The sequence below is a fragment of the Nyctibius grandis genome, chromosome 5 (genome assembly GCF_013368605.1).
Source record: "Nyctibius grandis isolate bNycGra1 chromosome 5, bNycGra1.pri, whole genome shotgun sequence".
In the NCBI taxonomy this organism is placed as follows: domain Eukaryota; kingdom Metazoa; phylum Chordata; class Aves; order Nyctibiiformes; family Nyctibiidae; genus Nyctibius; species Nyctibius grandis.
In genome coordinates, this window is record NC_090662.1 from 29,346,467 (window position 1) to 29,370,860 (window position 24,394).

At 37.4% G+C, this 24,394-nt stretch overlaps 1 protein-coding gene across 1 annotated transcript in view; it reads left to right on the forward strand.

Moving 5' to 3' along the window:
* CTTNBP2 (cortactin binding protein 2) overlaps positions 1–24,394 on the forward strand; it is a 90,440-nt gene that overhangs the window by 40,328 nt on the left and 25,718 nt on the right. The window contains 5 exon segments of the mRNA XM_068402263.1: positions 6,949–7,152; positions 12,600–12,699; positions 17,583–17,733; positions 18,858–19,112; positions 22,270–22,387. Of these exon segments, the coding sequence (XP_068258364.1) occupies positions 6,949–7,152; positions 12,600–12,699; positions 17,583–17,733; positions 18,858–19,112; positions 22,270–22,387 (828 nt within the window).

Here is a 24,394-nt window from a genome sequence, read left to right on the forward strand (position 1 = left end):
ATCATCATCTATAGGGTATAAAACCCCCGCACAGCTGGTCTGCTTCCATCACACAACCAACCACTTTCTATTGGTAGCTGCACCACTGTCTGATAAGGCAGTTGAACTCACTCACCAGTCTTGGGGAAGGTCTTCCAAAAGCAGCATGTGGCAAAGTTGTCTCTCTATATATAGGAGATTCCAGGGTTCACATTATTAAGGCATTTTTATTCCCATTCCACTTCACTGAAGACTTTCTGTGTGTTTCTGGAGTAATGTCGTCATGCTGTAACCTAGTCGTATCCTGGGCTGCATCAAAAGCAGCATGGCCAGCAGGTCAAGGGAGGTGATTCTGCCCCTCTACTCTGCTCTCGTGAGACCCCACCTAGAGTTCTGCATCCAGCTCTGGGGCCCCCAACATAAGAAGGACATGGAGCTGTTGGAACGAGTCCAGAGGAGGGCCACGAAGGTGATCAGAGCAGAGGGCTGGAGCACCTCTCCTATGAAGACAGGCTGAGAGAGTTGGGGCTGTTCAGCCTGGAGAAGAGAAGGCTCTGGGGAGACCTTCTAGCAGCCTTCCAGTATCTGAAGGGGGCCTACAGGAAAGCTGCAGAGGGACTTTTTACAAGGGCATGTAGTGATAGGACGAGGGGGAATGGTTTTAAACTGAAAGAGGGTAGATTTAGATGAGATACTAGGAAGAAATTCTTTACTGTGAGGGTGGTGAGACACTGGCACAGGCTGCCCAGAGAAGTTGTGGCTGCTCTCTCCCTGGCAGTGTTTAAGGCCAGGTTGGATGAGGCTTTGAGCAACCTGGTCTAGTGGAAGGTGTCCCTGCCCGTGGCAGGGGGATTGTAACTAGGTGATCTTTCAGGTCCCTTCCAACCCAAACCATTCTATGATTCTATGCTTTTTAACATTTGGCTGTGGCACCATACTGTCAGAATCCTCTCTCCTTTCTGAACTGTGCCATAAAAATGAGACCTCAGAAATCGTATCTTCCAGTTGTCTACTATTTCTCAAAGTTAACAACTGTAGGATTTGATGGCTGCCTCTTAGATTGCTGGTTTTCATATGGATTTCCTGAATTTTCATCTTAAATTCTTATTCCTAGCTGAGTCGGATTGCCATGGCAATCGTTAGTCTCCTAGTATTCCAGATATTCTCCAAAACTCATTTGCCTTCAGGTGCTATTAGGCTCCATAATGGAATTAGATTTTTTTTTTTAAATGAAATTTTAAGATTTTATTAACATACAACAAATTATTGGCAAAATCAGCTTCAAAGTGAATAGTTGTTGTAGGCAAGAGGCTGTCTTGCACAAATCCTATCAGCATGAATTAGGCTGTATATTGAAGTTACTCATATTAACTAGATGATGTTTGGTAACCATTTAAGGCCGTTTTTGATTATTTTGTTTAAAAAAATCTTCTATCTTAAAAATGAAATTACTACGACTTACCTTCATAACTCCCTGTATTGTTATTGCTTTGATTTGTGGTTTGAAGTGTACACTTTTTTCGTAGGAGAACAATCAGCCTTTTAAATAGGACTCCTCCACCAGATAGTCAATTTGTGTTTCTTGTGAAATTTGTGACAGTTCTCAGAGGCAATTCTCAAAGATAGGATTTTTGTCAAAACCAGGTTTTTTTAAGTTGTACTGGTTTATGTATTCGGATTGCCTTTTTTCGTTCACACTCCATTCACTTCTTTTTGGAAGGGATGGAAACATTTGGGTTCATTTAATACCCTTATAATCCTTGCTCTGAACATTTGACACAGTATTTTGTAAGTGGCACTCGTTGTTGTGAATTTTTGCAATGGCAAATGTGAAATGTATCCCGTAATCTGAAGCCTACAAAGAAAGATTGCTTAAACTCTAGTTGGTGGTCTGCTCCTTTATTTTATTAATGTAGAGATGTTATTTTAATATCCTTCTCTTACTGAGTAAAAACAGGTTCAAAGAACATTAATAACTTTATCTGAAATATTCAGGTAAATATTCAGGGGCTGCTTTGTCTTTTACCCAGACTAATGCTTATATTTTATTGCGCTTATTCTCCAATCCCATTTTATTTATATTTTTTAAGGGAACTTAATCTATTTTGGCCAAGTGTTCTGGCAAACTCCAGAACTAAAAAAATACTTTGAGCAACAGATGTTATGCAAGTATGGAAAGACATTTCCTTAAAAATTCTATGCTGAAAAAATAAAAAAAATAGATTTTATAAATATATATGGAAATAGACTTTGTCTTAGAAAAGATATACCCAATTTAATAACACTTTTCATTAAGATAATGTGGTCAGTAATGCCTGAGTTCATGTCACTTACTTTCTTTTTTCAGTTTCTTTAAGTGTGACTTTAATTGAGGTGAACAACATCTAACAAACTACAAATACTACTGAAACCTCCTTTCCATATCTGCATTTTCATGCCCTCTAGCCACAGATTCAATTAGTTTTATTAACGTTCTGGTTGATTTTAATCTGATTTATTTACTTTTTTTCAGAAAATGTTTAGAATTTCAATTTTAATTTCAGTTAAAGCAGAGCATGGTGAAATCTTATTCATATTTTATTGTGTAGAAAGTAGTGAGCTTCAATCAGAATTTGTTAATATTTTTAAACAACAGTTTAAAATTTTTGTATTTTTTTGTTTGTGAATAAATTCATGTTTCTTTCTTCGTACTGTGGAGTCAGAAGAATTTATAATAGCCTAATCACTGAAATACTCTATCCATTTAAAAATGTTTCCTAGTTAGCTCAGATTGCTTTACAGAATGTTAGGGATTGGAAGGGACCTCGAAAGATCATCTAGTCCAATCCCCCTGCTGGAGCAGGATTACCTAGACCATATCACACAGGAACGCGTCCAGGCGGGTTTTGAATGTCTCCAGAGAAGGAGACTCCACAACCTCTCTGGGCAGCCTGTTCCAGTGTTCGGTCACCCTCACCATAAAGAAGTTGTTCCTCATATTTATGTGGAACCTCCTGTGTTCCAGCTTGCACCCATTGCCCCTTGTCCTGTCAAGGGATGTCACTGAGAAGAGCCTGGCTCCATCCTCATGACACTTGCCCTTTCCATATTTATAAACATTAATGAGGTCACCCCTCAGTCTCCTCTTCTCTAAGCTAAAGAGACCCAGCTCCCTCAGCCTCTCCTCATAAGGGAGATGTTCCACCCCCTTAATCATCATGGCTCTGCGCTGGACTCTCTCTAGCAGTTCCCTGTCCTTCTTGAACTGAGGGGCCCAGAACTGGACACAATATTCCAGATGCGGCCTCACCAGGGCAGAGTAGAGGGGGAGGAGAACCTCTCTCGACCTGCTAACCACACCCCTTCTAATACACCCCAGGATGCCACTGGCCTTCTTGGCCACAAGGGCACACTGCTGGCTCATGGTCATCCTGCTGTCCACTAGGACCCCCAGGTCCCTTTCCCCTACGCTGGTCTCCAACAGGTCTGTCCCCAACTTGTACTGGTACATGGGGTTGTTCTTGCCCAGATGCAGGACTCTACACTCGCCCTTGTTATATTTCATTAAATTTCTCCCCGCCCAACTCTCCAGCCTGTCCAGGTCCCTCTGAATGGCTGCGCAGCCTTCCCGTGTGTCAGCCACTCCTCCCAGTTTTGTGTCATCAGCGAACTTGCTGACAGTGCACTCTATTCTCTCATCCAAGTCATTAATGAATATATTGAATAGAACTGGTCCCAGAACCGACCCTTGAGGGACTCTGCTAGACACAGGCCTCCAACTGGACTCAGTCCCATTGACCACCCCTCTCTGGCTTCTTTAAGAACGTATCAACAGCCTGATTTTCAGTAAGGGAGTGTCTTGGTTCTAGAAAGAGCAACTATGAAGAGCAAACTCAAAATCAGAGTGCCAGTTGTTTCAGTTACGTGCTCTGCTAAATTAACGCGATGATACCTTCTTTTAGAGACAAGGCATTGTACTGTATGTTGCTCTTTTTATCCCTGGTAGGAAAAGACACCAGCTTTTGTCATTAATCTTGAACAGGCTGCACACAGAGAAATTACAATGAACATTTATGGCCTGATTCAAAATCTGCGACAGTGTTTTCATTAACTTCAGCAGCCTTTGAACTGGTGCCAAAATGCTTCTGCTCTGTTTGGATTTCTACATTTCAATGGCTGTAAGACTTCAAAATGGAAACAAATATAGGCAATTGGATTTTCATACCCCTGGGATTTCTGCTTTCACTTTCTTCTTGGTTTTGCGCTTTCTATGTCATTCTTCAAGGAAGTATGTTTTCTGTTTTGCTCATTTCTGTAATGATTGATTTATTCTCTCTATACAATTGGCTTCGAAGATGAAAGTGGAGGGGGGGGTGAGGGACTGATCTGGGCTTTGAAATTAACCATCTCACATTCTGAAGCTGGTGCCAGAAGCTGGTTTTGTCTGTCCCTCTGCCCTTCATCACTGCATGCCCTACAAGCTTTCACAGATGCTTCATATTTCCTAACTTTTTGCATCTGTAATGGTGTACCTTATGTATTGGTATTTTCTAATGTTGGTGTATTTTGTTGGATGAATTCAGCTTTATTATATTGCTTTACATTGGTAATAGAAGCTAAAGTCATGTTTATGTTACTACCTGATTTTTGTATCTTTTTCAGTAGAAGGTTTTCATCTAATGATAACCTAGTATAATGAATTTCATCAGTGAATACTTTTCGTTTCAAGGAGTTGAAATGAAAGTTAAGATACCACATATGGCACAAAAAAATCCTTTTGGCATTTCTGTTAATGATGCTTGAAAAAAAAACAACAAAAAACTTGCACTCTTTTCATTAAGGAAGGGAACCCAGAAACACTATTCGCATTACAAAACTGCTTGGCAGAGTAAACTTCATGCTTAAAGCTTAGTCTCAGGCTCCCCAGATTCCCCCAAATAATTCCAGTATAACTTGGAGAAAGGATGTTAGCATCTGGAGTGCCACCCAAGCAGTGTCCACTAGCAGTTAACTACCATGGCAAGACAGTAAAAACTACACAAGTACCATTTTAAAAACATTGATGTGTATAGCAACAGCTGCAGCACCGTTAGTTTCAAAGAATAACAAAAGGTTGGAACAATAAAGGCACTTTTATAATGGAAAGGAAGAACAAAAGTTATTCATCATACCTTTGGGGATTTTGTAAGAGTTAACTGTTCTCAAATATTGAAAGTGGAAGTAAATATAATTTTTTTACCACTTAAAGGATGCAGTTTACTTTGTATATTGCTTATTTTTTTTTCTTTACAAAACTTCAGAAAACCTTTAAAATCCTCTAATTAAAAATATTGGAGAAACAAATATTAGTAAGAGTATTAATAGAAGGTAGCTTCAGAATTGAAATTGTATGAAGACAGATGGAGTTAACTTTACAGTTTATCGTCGGTTTAAAGTTGGATTTATAAGGTAATTTCATAGCTGTAGTGATGACTTCTTATAGTCAATATCAAATAAGTTGAATAATAAGCTAACATTGTGAAAATACTGCAAATACATTTCTTTTACATAAGCTAGTAAACTTAATTTGAAATAACAACTTCTGCTTACTTTAGAAACAACTATGAAAATACTCCAAGCATTTTTTTTGTTGTTGTTTTGAACTGGGATCAAATTTTCTGTTCTTCATTGGGGCTGCTCAGATGATGGATTCTTGTGTAAGTCTGGACTTTAATTAAGATCTTTCAAGGTTCCCAAATCTATTGCTTCTATAGAATTCTAATGGGAACTTCCATATTTAATTTTGTTTTTCTGAAATGTGGAGCAGATCGTCCCAGCATGGCAGAGCTACTGCCACATGCTTTTTCTAGTTTTGGGTGTTGGAAGTTAGACAGCACTTCATCAGCTTCATGCAGCTGGAGGTAATGCCCTGCAATCCCTCTTTGGTCTTGGGTGTTGCAGAACCACAGTAAAAGCTGCGTAAACTTGCTTTGTATTGTCAGATTTCAGCCTCATATAATAGCTTATGTGTGGCCACAGAATGCAAAGTTATTTATTCAAGAGAGAAATATAATGTGGATTTTGTAAAGGTAATAGTGAAAATAAGAAAAAAAAAAAAAGTCTGTCTTCTGTTTTCTCTTGCAGTCCTTGATCAAGGAAGAATACACAAAATTTTCTATGCCTTATGCAGCAAACTTCATATTCTTAACAAACTCCCTACTAAAGCTGATAAGTAATGAACAGAGCATTTAACCAAGATAACTCCTAAGCTTTCAAAGCTTTGAATTGAATATTATTTTTTTAACAGGATTACTTGAAAGCTTTCACTCGTAAATTTTATATAACCTGTTATTCCTTCACACTGGAGCATTTTATAATACATTGTTTAGGTATCGTTAAGTAAAAAGAACATTACCTTAAGGTACAGTTCAATAATAAATATATTTATTTCTGTATTATTTGTGTAAATGATTCCTACTTTTTTTGCAAACTTATTGAAAGGCTTAAAGTTACGAAGGGCTCTCTGCGATTTATCTGTATAACTGCAGGTGAGATATAAATACTAAAGTTTGCACTAAGACTATAAAGGAGGATGAAGCTTCATATGAAAATAAGTATTTTGTTTTGGAAGCCTTTCTTTAGATGCTTTAGAAAACCTTCCCAGCATATCAGCAATTAAATTATAATTTGTATGAAGCTTTTGGTAGTTTCTGAATTTTAATAATATAAATTTTTTTGAGACATCCAGCTGCTACTACAGTTTATAACAAGTTTCACGTTAACCTTTTGTAATGAAATTCTGTTCATTTGCATTAAAAACTGTCCCATCTGTACGAAGTTTTTATTCTTCAGAATACCTTCTGATGTATAGACAAAGCATCATCACAAAACTTGTGCTAAACTAACAAATCCTGTTGTTTTGAAGATCCTTTTTAGTTTTTAAAAGAACACAGCAAATGCAGAGCTTTATTTATGTGTCTTCCATTTAACTTCTGTTGCTTTAACTCACAGGCTGGTCTTCCTCCCTAACCTCTTTGTTAACAAGTGGTGGTCCTGTCCCCCTGGGTGGCAGGCCCACCCTTCTTCACCAAGCTGCTGCCCAGGGAAATGTCACTTTATTATCAATGCTGCTTAATGAAGAAGGACTGGACATTAATTACTCTTGTGAAGATGGCTATTCTGCCTTGTATTCTGCTGCTACGAATGGACATACAGGTAAGTGACTCCAAGTTTTGTTACAACATTTAAGTGAAATAGTGAAAGCTTATTTCATAAGTTTTAAATATTAAATTAGGTCAAATGCGTGGGTTTTAAAAATGTGAAATTGAAACTGATATATATAGATTATATGACAAAAGTCATAGTATAGCGTATATAGAAGCAATACTTCCGGAGGCAGAATTTTTGAACACAGAAAGCATTCTTGCTTGTGCTAACATTCTGCAGGAACATCCATTCTAATTCTCCACTCCCTTTGTATAAAAACCCACCAGATATCATTACCCCATGTTCTGTGACAAACTAAAGATCTTCTGTAGCAAAGGCAACTTGAAAGAGCGAGCTTTCCTCTACAGGGAGTAAGCAGGAAAGAATAGGTCATCACCAGTGTTTTGATCTTTTGCAGCAGCAGTGAAAATGATCGAAGATGGTTTCAGAGTAGTGTGTTACTTGGGAAATAAAATGAACTGTCTTTTATTTTTCAACTAGATGAAATAGCCTTAGTTTGTTCTCTAGGCTCTACTAAGATAGTTAACATTTTTCTTTTCCCCGCTACCACAACCCTCAGTCCTGAGGAGGTAGCATCTCTGAACTTTTCAACAATCAGTCTTCGTATTTTATGAATATATTTAAGTAATGAGGCAAATATGTTAATAAGAGATACGAATTTCATGGATACAAACTCCCAAGCGATAATTTTCAGACTGTTAACATAACGCTCTTGAACAGCAGCTTTCTTTAACATTCCAGTACACCTTCTGTAGTTTTTTCTACTTATGTAAAAATGTCCTAGATTCTTATGTTGCAAATAATATCATTCTGTTTTGGACACTAAAGATGAAATACCAATGGCACCACCTATACCAATGACAAAAATTCCATTAATTTTTAGTGAAGTCAAGATTTTATTTCACAGTAAAAGGTGGAACATAGTGCCTCTAAAGCCACTGCTTTCAAGAGCACTTCGAGGTTTTATTTAACAATGTATTTGTTAGTGACACAAATAGAAACCCCCGATCCACTGTTCAAAATAGTATTTAGAGAGACTATTCTGTTATTTTTCTCAGCTATTTTAAAAATCAAAATAAAGTTAGGATCCAAAATCCATAACTAGGCAGATAGTGTACATTTTTCTGACATGTTCAGGGTTAATTTTGCTACCAGGCATAGGGATAGGAGGAATTTTCCCTTTATTCGGAATGGTATATTTTGTCTTTGCGTGCTAGGTGCTATGGTTTACTTCGTAGGAACATCTGGGCCTTCTCATCTGACAGATCCTTTGCTGTTGCCAAGACCCTTAAAATATTGGAAAAGTCTTTTATTTTATTTTCTTCCTTTGGCACTTCTTTTTTTTTTTTTTCTCCAATTTTATATCTTCAGTATTAAGAGTCCAAGTTTATTATATTGTGTGGATTTATTCCCCTCCCTCACTGAATGGACGTTCTCTGGCTTCTTCTAGGCTTACATCCATTTATCATTGCTAGTGTTTGTGGGAGAACATAATTGACCCAATTCTTCTTTACTCATCTTGTATTCCTAAAATATTTCAAAGCAAATGCCCTGATTTTCAGTTAAATTACTGAGCAGCTCTTATTGACAGCAAAGGCAATTTGGTTTCTTGTTTTATTGCCAAAATTTCAAACGAGAGGCACTTGACAGAAGTATGAAAACACAATAATAAAAACAAACACATGCATATGCATCCTGTAATTGTAGTACCTTTTACTTTTTAAGATAAAAAATGTCTTACAAAGGTTTTAGTGTTGCACTTCTATTTATAGTTGACAGGATGTGAGAACCACTTGGTTGTACAAATCATTGCATTTTAGCAAATAAGTGGATTGTATGAATTTGGAATGAGAGAATCACACAGCAGCAGTATTGATGTCTCCTTAATACATTATATGAAAATTAAGAGTAGTAGATTTATAATATTTTTGGCGAAAGGTTTTTATTAACTTTAGTATATAATCCTTTCTTTGTTACTTGCAGTTTGTTCCCAAGTGCATGGATAGATGCAGCTCTGCAAAGTGGAGACTTAAAAACAAATTCATGTAAAAATATATAGGCTTAAGAAAGGAGGTATAGGAATAAATCTCTTATTTTAAAAAGTCCTTTTTAATAGCTTTTTTTAACTAACCAGGTGGAAAGAAATGACACTGATGTAATTTTAAGAAAGGTAAAATAATTTATTGTACAAAATATTTCATTGCGTTGAGTAGGATCGTCAATGGTAAGTTACTGTCTTTTGGCTGGTTTTTTTTACTTAGAATCATAGAATCATTTAGGTTGGAAAAGACCCTTAAGATCATAGAGTCCAACCTTAAGACTTAACACATAAGCTTACCCTGGTGGGTGATCACACCATGATTTAATTTATTGAGAATACTTTCAACCTGGAGTTAGTGACTAAATAGATTTGGAGATTTCCAGGACCCCTTGTTTCTTCTAAGTCAACTAACCAAATTTTCTGACTTCTGGGAAATCGTTGGGCAGAAGAAAAGAGCAGCTCTAGACTTGTTATGAGCCAGCATGGCGAGTACCTCCCTTCAGAAACAAACACCATGTTGCAAAGAGTCTGGGAAGAGTGGCAAGTGAATGATCTCCACACATCTTCAGTGAAAAAACAGTATTAGATGTGTAGATAACTAGAGAAAGGTAGAGCACATTGTAACCAGCATGGTCGCAGTAGCTGTTATGTGCTGTCAGTCCAGGCTGTAGAGAAAATTGAGTTACACAAGAAAGGAGAGCACTCAAATATTCTTTCCTAATCTGTCCTATTTGCAAAATGTGTAGCCTTCCTGTTCGTAAACAGTTGCCTTTTGAGAGCTGCAGCTGAGGGTTTTTCCAGCACGTGAAGCTCATAGCAGCTGCTTTGTTTCCTGCACACACTGTCCCCAATTATGTAGTCTGAGAGAGAGAACTTCACCCTAAAAATATACACTAAATGCTTTCTTTGTGTTTGAATGGACATGAGGAAACTGTTGATTTTGTGATTTAACCACTAGATTGGGATAGCTGAACAGATTGTTTTGTCAGGCCGTCTTGGTTTGATCCATTAACAAAACCGGAGCCGCTTCAGTCTGTTATGCACTTGATAACATGTACAGTAGTTCACTTAGCTAATATATCTGTGTATCTATTGGGTTGCCAGTCCTGACCGTTCTCTGCCACACACGAGGTGGTTGAGAAAGAGAGAATGAAATCATAAGAGTTCCTGAAACTGAGAGATGTGAAGAGAATAATAATAATATCTTTTGGACTCATCTGTGTGCTAATCATATGCATTTATGGTATAATGGATTCTCTTCTATCCTGAGTATTTGGAGGCTGTGGCATCCTAATTGATAGGAAAAACTGGAATGATGTGGAAAGTAGAAAGGAGTGAGGTGCAGAGACATACAGCTACAAGGAGTCAGCTCAGCCGAGCCACTGGATGTATCTGCATGGCATTTGCCAGCACTCTGGAAGAACTAACTACCCAGCTGTGGTGGAGAGCAGTAAAGTCTCCAGGTGTTTGTGCTAATAAGCTTCCATGTTTTGCTTTTGCTTTGACCAAAACCTTTAATTGAGTGACAACACTGGTGTCTGTTTTGTGCCTGCCCTTCCTCCCAGTCTCCTCCACTGCTGATTACTTCTGTGGCAGACAGCAGGAAATTGGAGTTAATTGACCCAAATTACGCTTCTCCAAATCCCAATCAAAAGTCCATCCAGAGGACCCAGGCTTCTTGGAGATTATTGGTCTTTTGCTTGATATGCCACCAGAACATGTAGACCTTACTGGCTCATGTGCTATGCCTTATGAAAGTAGCTGTATTTCGTGATGCTGGCACCTATCCCTGAGAATAAAGAGCTTTTTTTAGTGATCTTCCTCAGAAACAGTATTTCACATAGATAAGCCACCACCTGAATGATCTGCCGATCAATAATTGTGAGTTAACCATACCTTTGTAGAAGGGTGGTTTTGTTCTGTGCGTTCTTCATGGCTTTTGCATGGCTAACATATGCTTAATGAAGAAACCAGAGTATTCTAGCCAAATACTTGAAACTGCTAGAAGAACATTTTTTCAGCATCCTTCATAAACTTTAGAAGTATTTTAGGATGTCAAGCAGGAATCTGTATTTTCAAGTTATTTGTTTAATATAAAACTGGGATTGACAATTGAAAGAGGAAAAAAATTATGTCATCATTAGCAGAGTATTATTTCTGTTACAAAGTGATTGAAAATATAATTTGATTTTAATTGGTATTATCTTATGAGTGGAGATAACTAGGTAAGTTAGTTAAATGAGAGCTTCTTTATGATTTAAAAAAACTATTACAGATGAAGTCCTGGTACCTTATCCTGACACCCAACTTCAAAAAAAAAAAAAAAAAAAAAAAGTAATTTCAGATCAGATTACTTATTAAAGAATTTAAGAATCTGTTTTAAAATCTTATTTCTTAATGTTAAATTATTTATTCAATCAACTCCACAACACCTGTATTAATATTTGAAAGAGTTGTAAGAGGAGTAAATAGTTCAGAAATGTTTTAGATTAGTCAGATTTCTAAGTAATTCTAAATATATGTTTCTGATATCTAGAGATAAGCTTCACTAGCAAAGCTTGGCTCCAGGATCTTACCCAGTGCTGGAACAGAGTGCATTAAGCTTGCTCAGAAATCAGGTCAGGAGTTTCTAATTGGTGTTCTAGCTGAGCTTATTTTCAAAGTAGTAGTTTCGACTACAGAAGATTTGTTTTATTTTGGTGTAGAACCACTTTCAAGAATATAGAGCAGATTAAGTATTTTCTTCAAACTTAATTGCATCAAATGATATTCCAGTTTGTGGATGAAAAGCAATCTAATTACTATGTAATTAATTATCCTAATTTAGCTGTAGGACGGTGGAATCAGGCTGGTACTATTTTCAGCGTGTCATTTTGGAAATATATGAATGGGAATGGTTTGGGGAGGTTTGAGGCTGTCAGCTTATCTTATTTGTCATTGCAATCCCATGTCAGTGTCCTAAAACGAGACTGGCCAGTGTGTTGAGTGACGTGTAGCTTGTGAGCATCTACCCTGTGGCTGTCATATCTGGGATGTGTCACCTGACTGCCAGTGGGACTTTGCTGCCTTTGGGGACTTCTGGATAGTTCAGTTCCCCCCTTTGGAGGTACATAAATTATCTAACACTGTGGGAGTTGCCAGCAATGGGCACCAATTTGGATCCCAGTAGAACCCAACCCAGGCTCTTTTTGCAGTAGAGGGGTCGTACCCTCAGGGAGCTGTTCTCACCTCTCTCCTACAAACTACTTCCTAAACTTCTACTTCAGTTCACTAAGGTGTGCGGTGTATAGTCAAAAAGACTTGCTGCTGTTGCCCCTTGAGCAGGTTTTAACTTCTGGTAGTTTTAACCACTTGTTTTTTTTGCATCAGTCTATGTTTTTGCTCGATTTTATAGATTGTGTGAGATTGCTGCTGACTGCAGAAGCACAAGTTGATGCTGCTGATAAAAATGGCTTTACACCCTTGTGTTCAGCAGTTGCTCAGGGACATGTCAAGTAAGTGAAATCTTAAGATTTTGCCCGTCAGCTATTACTCAATTTTATGTTCTCTTTACATTACATTATACACTTTTTTCATTACATTACTGTTGCATTCTTAGGTATAAATGCATTTAACTATCATCTATTGAAACTCATATTCATATGGCATTCTGGTTTTAATATATTCCATTTGTTTTGTTTCCAGTTCCAGCTCTTAAGGTTGCTGACTGTGTATTCTTAGTAACCACAATATCATACTGGTCTGCATGGACATTATACCTTTGAATTTCTTAATTTTCTTTGAATTATCAGCCATAATATAGGATTAACAGAGGAAGGAGGAAAGAAATTATTTTTGCCCTGATTTTTGAAGCATAAAGAACTGTGAATATCATATTCAGAGACAAAAGAACATTTATCTGAGTGTTCTCCTGAGTGATATAGAATCAAATACTTTAAACAACAAAACAGGTTTTATTAAGGTTTGTTTTTTTTTTGTATCAGTAACTTTGAAAAACAGAAAATTAAGTATGAGTCAAAGAGTATTTCTAAGAACATTCTTTGAAATGTAGTTACAATAATTTCCTTTTAGTTTTTGAAGCTCCTAAGTTTAAAAAGATTGGTGTTTTATGACAGCATGATTGGAAAATTCTGTCTTCTTTTTATACTGAGAAGCAGTACACAACAATTTCCAGATGATTGTTTTTTTCTTCCCTTTTCCTCCGTTCATCAGAGGAGTTGAAGGCTGATGGTGTGTTTCCACTCTGCAGCTTTACTGTGTATCATAGAATCATAGCAAACAGAACTGAAAGTCGGAAGCAACTGTTAGATAATCTCTTCCAGAGCGTCCTTATGCAGATAAAACTATTTTACAAATGCAAAAAGTCTTATTAAACAGCATGACTAGGAATCTTTATTGCAGACTTTACCCTTTTTTATGTATCTTTGGTTTTGCTTATCTTTTAATTTTTGGTTCTTTTAATGTTGCATTTTACTATTTCTAAGGATTTTACTCTGATGTAGTAACATATAGGGGTCAGTGTCTTTGAGTGTTATTACACTGTGATAGGCCCTAGCCCGACAACGAGTAAGAGTGGGATCATCAGAGATTCTTGCCACTTCTTAGAGGACTTCAAGCTTATCAGCTAATGAGAATCTTTTACAGGAAGTCTTAACCCAGAGGTAGCAGATTCCCAGGAGTTGTTTTGAGCACAGAAATACATATCTAGTTAAATGTTTCAGTATTTCAGTAAAATCTGTAAAAATTACATGCGACTTGACAAGACGAACCAAAAATACACACTTCATATTCACACAGAATCACAGAATCAACCAGGTTGGAAGAGACCTCTGGGATCATCGAGTCCAACCGTTGCCCTGACACCACCCTGTCAACTAGACCATGGCGCTAAGTGCCATGTCCAGTCTTTTCTTAAACACATCCAGAGATGGTGACTCTTCATTTAAGTAGGAAGCTATTTATTTCTCTGACTTACCCTCACAACACTTTTTATATAGCATCTGCTGTGTTATGATATTGCAGACTTTATATGCTTTTTCCCTTAGAGTTACTTATGCAATATGAAATCCCTAAACGCTTCTCTTGCTTTCACTTTTTCTAGATACTAGACATGAACCGAGTTGTAAAAGTGAGTGGAATAGTAACAGAGCCAGCCAAACATATTGGAGAGACTGTGAATGCTTCAGGCTGTTTGATTTGTTGGTCACTTCAAAGTTCTGGCTTAGAAAAAGTGTGTAATAGTCAGAGTTTGGGGCAATAGTATAGTCTGTCATTTCCACAAGATCGTGGCAAACAGGAGAGGTGCCTGAGGACTGGAGGAAAGCCAGTATCACTCCAGTCTTCAAAAAAGGCAAGAAGGAATATCCAGCAAACTACAAACCAGTCAGCCTCACCTCCATCCCTGGAAAAATGATGGAGCAGCTCATTCTGGAGGTCATCTGTAAGCACATGGAAGAGAAGAAGGTTATCAGGAGTAGTCAGCATGGATTTACCAAGGGGAAATCATGCTTGACTAACCTGATAGCATTGTCTGATGTCATGACTGAATGGGTAGATGTAGGGATACCAGTGAATGTAGTCTACCTTGACCTTAGCAAGGCGTTTGACGCAGTTTCCCATGACATCCTCGTGAGCAAACTCAGGAAGTGTGAGGTAGAAGAACAGACAGTGAGATGGATTAAGAACTGGCTACACAATAGAGCCCAAAGAGTGGTAATAAATGGTGCCAAGTCCAGCTGGAGACCTGTAACTAGTGGAGTCTCCCAGGGATCAGTGCTGGGTCGTGTTCAACATCTTCATCAACGACCTTGATGAAGGGACAGAGTGTCTTCTCAGCAAGTTTGCTGATGATACAAAGCTGGGAGGTTTGGCTGATACACCTGAAGGCTGTGTGGCCATTCAGCATGATTTGGACAGACTGGAGAGCTGGGCAAAGAGGAACCTAATGAGGTTCAACAAGAATAAATGCAGAGTCCTGCACCTGGGAAGGAGTAATAAAATGCACCAGTACAGGTTAGGAAGCGATCTGCTAGAGAGCAGCTCCATGGAGAAGGACCTTGGAGTCCTGGTGGACAACAAGTTATCCATGGGACAGCAAAGTGCCCTTGTGGCCAAGAAGGCCAATGGTATCCTAGGGTGCATCAAGAAGAGTGTGTCCAGCAGATCGAGGGGGGTCCTCCTCCCCCTCTACTCTACCCTGGTGAGACCTCACCTGGAGTATTGCGTTCAGTTCTGGGCTCCCCAGTTCAAGAGGGACAGAGATCTACTGGAGAGAGTCCAACAGAGGGCTACAAGGATGATTAAGGGACTGGAACACCTGCCTTATGAGGAAGGTTGAGAGACCTGGGGCTTTTTAGTCTGCAGAAGAGAAGACTGAGAGGGGATCTGATTAATGTGTATAAATATATGAGGGCTGGGTGTCAAGAGGAAAGGTGCAACCTCTTTTCACTTGTGCCCTGTGATAGGACAAGGGGCGATGGATGCAAGCTAGAGCACAGGAAGTTCAGCCTCAACATGAGGAAGAACTTTACTGTAAGGGTTACAGAGCACTGAAACAAGCTCCCCAGAGAGGTTGTGGAGTCTCCTTCTCTGGAGACTTTCAAGACCCATCTGGATGTGTTCCTGTGTAACCTGCCCTAGATTGGTCCTGCTCTGGCAGGGGGGTTGGACTCGATGATCTCCAGAGGTCCCTTCCAACCCCTAACGTTCTATGATTCTATGATTCTGTCCCCTTTTAAGTGATGTGTCGTGTAGTCTGTTATTTATACTACAACACTAAGAATCAGGGGTTAATGACAGCACTAAACTGCTATCAATTACACAGTACTTGTCTGTGATGGATTTGCTAGCCAGTCCCCTGTGACACATCAGTTAACCTTATTCCTGAACTCACACAATACTGTTGTTCTAGTTCCAGAAAGAAATGGTAGTAGTTTAGGACTGTTCAGTAATACACCAATTCAGAAAGTGCTTTTAAGAGAAACCTTCAAAATCATTTCCCATGTGGTCCAGGTCAGGCTGACCTTACCTGACCTTGAGATGGAAAGTCAATGTAGCATTTCCAATATAATTGAATACAATACAAAATAACAAACCAGATATTTTAACATAGCAGACTTAAAACTCAATCTGCAGTTGCTTTATGGAGGTGTCTTGTTATGAGCCTATCTTAAGATGGCTTTTGTGACTGTATGGTTAGGATACATGTTCAACGTTTGATGAGGTAGAGCATTACTTCTATTTGTATTTTTTCCTGTTCATTTGAGCATTTTCAGAAAGTGCAGCTAAGTAATTCATATTAATGTTACCTATTTTACTCTTCTAAAATTGGTCATTTTATCTTGAACTTGATTGATTTTCTGACTAAATAAGAACTTACTAAAAGGAGATAATTTTTTGAATACTTGTGGTTTTTTCATCTGTAATTTCTTATATGCTTATATTCTTATATATATCTTACATTCTTCTAAATATCTTGTCATCCTGTTTGCTATAGTGTGGTCTCCTAACCAGTAGTTATATGCATTGCATTAGTTGATTTGAGGCTTTATTGTTGATGCCCTTCTGTTTGTATGGACTAATAAATATTGAGCCAGAGAGATGGGGAGTTATCTTTGTTTAAAGCCCTTGTTTGAACTGCAGAGGGAATAGGCTGGAATGAAGATTTTTTTCTGAAGTCTTAAGAGTTGCTGAAAAGCTGGGTTTGGGAAGGGAAACCAACCTGGCACAAGAATCAGGAAGAAAACTGGATCTACTACTGAGGACGTACAGGATCTTGATCTAAATGCCAGTCACTAGTGAGTCGCTCCTCAGCACTCCACCTGATCTTCTATCCTCCCTAATCCAGCAGCTGCTACCCACACACCCCAACCCATCCTTCTGGAGTAGCCTCCATTCAGGGCTCTGATTGGTAGGTAGTGCCATAGGTCAGGTCACTTCCCTAGGCCAGCGTCCCTTTTGCTGGTATCTAAAGCTAGTCCTCGTCCTTCTTTTTTTTTTTTTTTTTCTTTTCTTTTTAAAACTCTTTTAAATATCAGTAGTCAGAAAAGTAATGTTACTTTTTTTGCTCAGCTGAAGGTATTTCTTAAGCAGCTGTGATCAAGTTTTTATTCGCCTTGTGAAATTAAACATTTAACATTCACAGTTTTTAAATGCAGCTACAGTAGTTAAGATTTATGGGTTTAAAGTAACCTCATTTTTTTGTCTTTATACCCATGTATAAAATTATACCTTATACTTGTGTATATGTGATGGATAAAATCACAGGTAGATCTATATCTATAAAATCAGTACTTTATAAAAAATATATATTGTAACTTATAAAGAGGTTTTGGATGTCAAATATAAGATAATTTTACTACCTTATTGTTTGCTGTAGGTGTGCAGAATTATTAATTATGTATCAGGCTGATATTAACCATGCTGCTGAAAGAGGACAGACACCTTTGTACCTGGCCTGTAAAAATGGAAATAACGATTGTATTAAGCTATTGTTGGAAGGTGGAGCAGATCGAACAGTAAAAACCAGCGTAAGTTAAAAGAGTTTGTAAAGTTAAAGTGCCTTGTATAGTACTGAATAACTGCAAACAGCTAGGAAATATTTACATTGAAATATTTATTTAAAGTTTTCTTTAAAGATGGAATAAACCATGTGATTTGAAATTAATATTTTATTCTTTTCATCATACTTCCTGGGGTTTTTTTAAGCTGTATATTGTCTCAAATCTAAATTATGTGACTTTCATATCATTTTACATATTTCAGATTCTGCTTCTAGTTTGCTGCAGACTTTTCTTCAGCATTGGACTTGCAAAACAGAACTCTTCTATTTTGACTTATTTTTTAGGTGGAGAAGTGGAGATAGGTATTTTTCTTCCACCTTTTATGTAAGGGTGCTTTATTCTTGTCCTTGAGGGGACCCCCACCCCCAAATTTGTCATCTGGTATTGTAAAGTCTCATGTCACAAATGGGAGAACATGGCAAAAAAAAAAAATGTATCTAGAGGAGAAAGGGAGGAGGACTATATCAAAATTAACGTCTAGGTATTGCCCTTCTCAGGTGCTTTCCTGAAGTTTTTCTTAAGACGTTGATGTAAACATGACAATAAGTGTCAGAAGTAGGCTGTCCAGAAACACAGCACAGAGTATTAGCTTCACAGTACATTCTGCTCCTCTATTACACTGATTTTTTTTTTTTGATTCACTTTTTGCAGATTTGGAAAGTAAATATGTTTAACTTGAAATGAGAGAAAGTTGTTATGTCAAAACCATGAAAATATCTAATAAGTTGATTAATGCAACATGAAACATTATTGTTAGAATCATGTTAGTTTGATACAGATAAGGAAAGAGTCTATTAACAGCATGTAAGTCCTATATCAGTTAGACTCTCCTAAAAATTTTGAAGTCTTTGTCTGTTGGACTGTCCTTGGAGAAAGCTGTAAAATTTTTTTTCTGCTACATTTTCTTCCTTCTCTTTCTTCCACCCCAAACACATACAAGCAACTCTGTTTTCCCAAGCGATTATGATGTCACTCTTGCTTATCTTTTTAATTTCCGAACAGAGCCTTCCATTCAGATTCATTGCTGATATAAGTCTTGCAAACATTTTTCTGTGTGTTTGAGAGTGTGCTTTTTGCTTTTGTTTTTTTAGGATGGCTGGTCACCAATTCACGCAGCAGTGGATTCTGGTAATGTTGACAGTCTCAAGCTCCTTATGTACTATGGAGAGCCAAATAATGGGAACGCTTTGACTGATGCAGAGCCTAATTCAGACAACTTTGATTTGGAGAAGAGAGAAGACAACTATAGCAGTAGAGTAAAGCCTGTTATTTCTGCAGATCTCATCAACCATGCTGACAAAGAGGGCTGGACTGCTGCCCACATAGCAGCATCAAAAGGCTTTAAGGTCAGTCTATGTGAACAAGTTACAATCACCTGATAAAATTTGGGCAAGATAGATCCTTCTTTTTTATCTTTGAAGAACTAGAACTTAGATGTCAAACCTAAGTTTGTTATTTAGTTTATTGTCACACTTCATTTAACAGACAGATACTTTGAGTGGACAATTTACCCCAGAAGCTAGATGTCAAATCGAGTGAATTGTCATATTTTAAATGCCTATTTATTTTGGGACAACAATAAAAAGAGAAAACAAGATTACTTGAGATTCAGGCTTTCAAAATAAAGGTGAGGTGAATCCCACCCTAAATGCCAATTCATTCAGTGTCATGGACTTATAGATATTATTAGATGGACATAGTTTCCAGTTACAGTTAGGGATGATTTAACTATGAACAATTTTTCCTGTGGGATGGAGGGAGGAAAAGAAATTTGAGAATCAGATTTGTGCAGTAATACATTGTTTAATTTGTTACTTTGGGCAGCCTTTTTAGCAGGCGATGAATAAGTTTTGTGGGGGTTGGGATAACTGATGACACGGAGAATGACCTGACAGGTCTTACTGGTGATAAACAGGAAGATTTCTGGAAATTGAATATTACTTGAAGGATTTGACATCAGAAGCTTTACACTTTTAACACTGACTGTTTAAAGGATTTTTTTTTTATGACAGCTGTCAGTCAGATCTTACTGTGAAACTTTTACCCAGGGAGAAAATAGAGGATACTAAACACAGGAGAGAGTGAATTTTAGGAAAATATAGTCAAAGACTGAAAATCAGCCTGTGACTACATGCCTGATTCAATATCTATCATTATGTTTGCTTTTGTGCCTGATAAATTTACTATGATAAATTCAAAATAGGCACAGATTTAAGATTCAGTTTATTAAATTATGTTTTTTAGGGACCAGCCACTGTTTACTCGTCATTTTGTATTACAAACAGAGTCAATGTTCCATTACCAGTGTCTGTTAGGCAAGTGTAGACTCTTACTTCAGTTTCCACTCATCTCAGTTTAGATGGAGTTTAAGATATTTGTTATAGTCTGCAAATACCTAAATAGTGTGCAATATGTTGCTTCTTCTGCAATAATAGAATCCTCAGGAACTTGGAAGCTAGGTTTTATTTACTGTCTAAAAGAGGCTTTGGCTAGCTGTTCTCTCTGAAGGCTCTGAAACTGGAAGTCTTCACATATACCTTTCTGGAATAAGTCATGGTTTTGAGTTTCTGAGCACATTCCAAGTTTGATAAGATCTCTGTTGAGGGTATTCTCTTAGGTGATGAAGGCAATATAAGCTGGCAGTCAGCTTCCTAGTTTTGATGTTGCAGAGACTTTATATAATTGTATTTGATTAAATGCATTTATTGACTCAAGAGATGTTTGGGATATTAAGAAGCTAAAGAAAGCTTAACAGCCATCTTCAAGTACTGTTAACACTTTGACTTCATTCTCTAATCCTTTTCTGCATTGCATGTCATTCATTGCACTACATGATAGTTGCATATAGACAGTGCTGGCACTTGCAACCTTTTTCTTTCAGATTGGTAGGTGCCATTCTTTACAGATGAATTATGCTAGGGCACCTTAGCTGCTATTTCATAGGCAACAGAGCCAACAAAATTTCTCATTTTACTAAGGAAATAAGCCTCATTTCTTTGTTCTCTCCCACTTCTTTCTTCCCTCTTTACTTCCCACTTTCAGCCTCGTGGTTCAGACCTCTGCATTCTGCTGTCTTTGCCGTTCATTGCACCCATTTGAGAGACATAGTTAACTTACTAACATGTCAAGAAAATATGGGGTTTTTTTCTGGTTAATTTTCTTCTGGCAAAGTTAGTGTGCTACTTGATTTTTTTTTTAAAGTTCTTATAAGTGCTGGAACACAATCTGTTAAAATTTCATCTCACAGTGAAATATAGCTTGAATGACTGTTACGTTTATGAAAGGTGTCAGAGTATCAGATATACTGACGAAAGTCTGTTAGAACAGCTACAAAATAGGTAGCAGTAGCCAAACCTTCAACAAGCCACTGCTCTGAATTGGAATACTTAATAGCTGCTTCTCTGTTTTCAAGGTTTGGTTTCTCTGCTATGATTGAACCCAGAGATAATCAATACAGTATTAACTAGTATCATTTCTGATGGTGGTTTTTTTTTAATATGGATATCTGTCCTTAAAAGGCATGTCTGAGATTGACAATGCTTTCATGAAGGCCATCTCTATTGTTGTTGAATGGATGATCATTAGAAATCAGGACTTAATCAGTCTTCTGATTGCTGATCAACATTTGAAGGTAGTTTTGTGAGGGCTGTTCCCCCGCAACCCCCCGCCAGTTTGGAAGGATCTATATGTATTTTTTTTTTTTCATGTTATGGTATGATTGTACCAATCCATATTTATCTGCTATTAACTTGTTTCTAATGAACTGTAATGAACTTTTGCTTGTGTTGAGCGTATGACTTATTTTTTTTTTGTCTTTGAATTTTAAGAGGGTATGATGTTGCTGGCATCTGCAAAATGTTTGTGCTCTGACTTTAATAGAAATGCATTTTTATTTCACTGCATTGTTACTATGATTGCAGAAATTCAGGTTTACCTGCCAAAGAAGAGGCTTGCAAGGTGATTTTAAAATGATTGGTTTTCTTTTGCTGTGTACCACTCAGATGTCAGGCGTGATGGAAACTCATACTTGGTGAATTGCAAAGTGAGAACTCATTTTATGGATTGCTATCTGAATAGATTCATTAATTAGTCTGTATTAAGCTTTAGAATTGCCTTTTTAGTGTTGCTTGAACATTGAGGCCAAGATGTTCAAAACAGGGATGCATAGCTGGGCTTCTATTTCTTTATGTGAATACCTAAACTAGTGGCCAGATGTTAAGAATTTCTCAATTCAACTGATCAGCCTTCATGCTTGGAGACTGTAGAAGCCTGGCTGCGTATGTTCTGCTTTTTCAAAATCTTGATTTAAGACTTGTACGTCTGCTATAAAATATTTTTACTCCCGGTTTTCAACTCTGTGAGGAACATCATTTGGACGCTCTGTAGCTGTCTGTCTTTGGAAATGCGTGTGTAATAATTTCAATTAGGAGTCTAATTGCATATTGGTAGAACTCTTTAATGCAGCAAATGGGCAAGTAAATAATGCAGTTCTTACCTTTGCAGAACTGTCTAGAAATCCTTTGTAGCCATGGTGGACTAGAGGCTGAGAGAAAAGATAAATGTAATCGAACATTGCATGATGTTGCTACTGATGATTGCAAACATCTCCTAGAAAACTTAAGTAAGTAAATGCTATCAGCACTATATAAAAATGGTTTTAGTAAAGAGCTTCTAGAACAAAAATGAGAAATATGAAAAGGGTAGTTGTTACTTTTTTGGCACCACAAAATTAAGTTTTCTTAACCTAGCAAGTTTCTATTCTCCCAATTTTGCAAAAGCATTTGATAAAATTTTGTTGAAGGTTATTAAATGACTTATGTCCTTGTTTTTAAACCATTTAAAAAGATGGTATATATTGTACATGTGCAAACATCCATATTCTCTTAACATTTCTGAATTTAATATTAGTAATTATTTTTTCCAAAGTTATTATCCTGTTCTTTTCTTAAATGCTTGCAGAAAAATCACTTAGTGGTGGATAGCTGTCAATTTTCCTCAGGCTATGACAATCATTTAGTCATATCTGAATCTCTTTTTAGAGCATAGTTTTATTTGTGACTTGTTTATTGTTGAGGGGATTGTTTTGTTCTTCAAAAAAAAAGTCGTAGAGACAAAATCAAACAACTTCTTTTTTCCAACATCAATAACTTCTGTCAGAAGATTGTTCTTCTGTTGGAACCTGTCATCGTCTTCCTTCTCTGTCAGTTTTCTCAAAATTCAGTAGAGCAGGCTGACCTGTGTATTTCTTGAGTTAGTCTATCCACTCACAAGTTCTGTGTTTTTCTATTTCTCTGTATAGTCAGAAGAATTGTCTTTGTAGATTTGTACGCTTTGTATTTATTCACTTTTTTGGTGTTTGTGTTGTGGGATGTAGGGCTGTGGGTAGTCAAGTTCACTGATGATCAACAAGTTAGGGAAGCTTTCTGTGTGCTGCTTCTGATTTTCCTCTTCAGCTATTACAATATCTCTGTTCTTACCATTTTACTGTAGGTGCAGAGAGGAACACAACTCGCTTTCTATTAGAAACTCCTCTGTGGTTGACTTCTTTATCAGACTGAAGCCAATTTCTGATGGCTGAATCTGTAGCCTGTTAAATTGATGCTTGTATTATTTTCATCAGTCCTAGTACCCTGTTTCTCTGGTCAGGCTTATCATGAATCTAACTGCTTTTATCAGGTCGGAACCTTTGAACTTCATTTCTCTTCTCTTTCTTTTGTTAAGCCTATAGTTAACATCAGTGCAATCATAATTAGCTTTTTTTCCCCCACAATATCTGATCTGTGGAAGCTTGGTAACACCACTCTTTATCTGGGTATACGCCTCAACAAGCCAAGACTGCATTTTCAGTACACTGTGTATGTACCATCCTCTGCCTTCCTCACCATCCAGTAAGGTTTCCACTGTAAGGAATTACATACATGTAGGACAGGAGGATGTGCTCCAACAGATCTGAAGGACTGGGGGCCAGGATTGCCAACTATGCTGTAGAGGTCATGTGCACTGAAATTTAGGCATACACTGTACCTCTGTCCTAGGGGCCTCTTTCCTTGTAGAGAACCCTCTGTATTTCTTCTATTTCTCATTGCTCATTTCCCTGAGGTCCAGCCATCAGAAGGGCAAGCCTTTGATACATTTCTCACAATCCCACATCTGAAGGATGCCTTTGAGTAATCTTTTCCCTATGGTAGGCTAGTGGGTTTAAATCAGAGCTTTTCTGACATCAGAAAAGCTTATTGGTTTATATCAGCTGAAGATTTGGCTTCTGAGCTCAAAAACAAAACTAAGATGGTGTTGCAATCTTTTCTTGTGGTGCACTTATTTTTAATTTCAGGGATAGTTTCTGAAAGGTATTGTTTTGGCATTAAAGTTAGAAGATAGTTTAATTTTCACTTTTAGTCATATCGACTGCTACTGCTTCTGCTGAGTTGTATTCTATTTTTCAAAGAGCAAGATTTAAAATACCTTCGTTAAATTAATTTTGTTTCTAGAATGTGCATGTAAATTTCCTACTTTCTTTTTTTAATATTTTGTCAGTTTATTCTATAGCAAATCAAATATACACTTCCAAGTGAAATTTCTGTCTTAGCTTTTTATTTAAAGACATTTGGCTCAGCTGTGTTTTCCACTT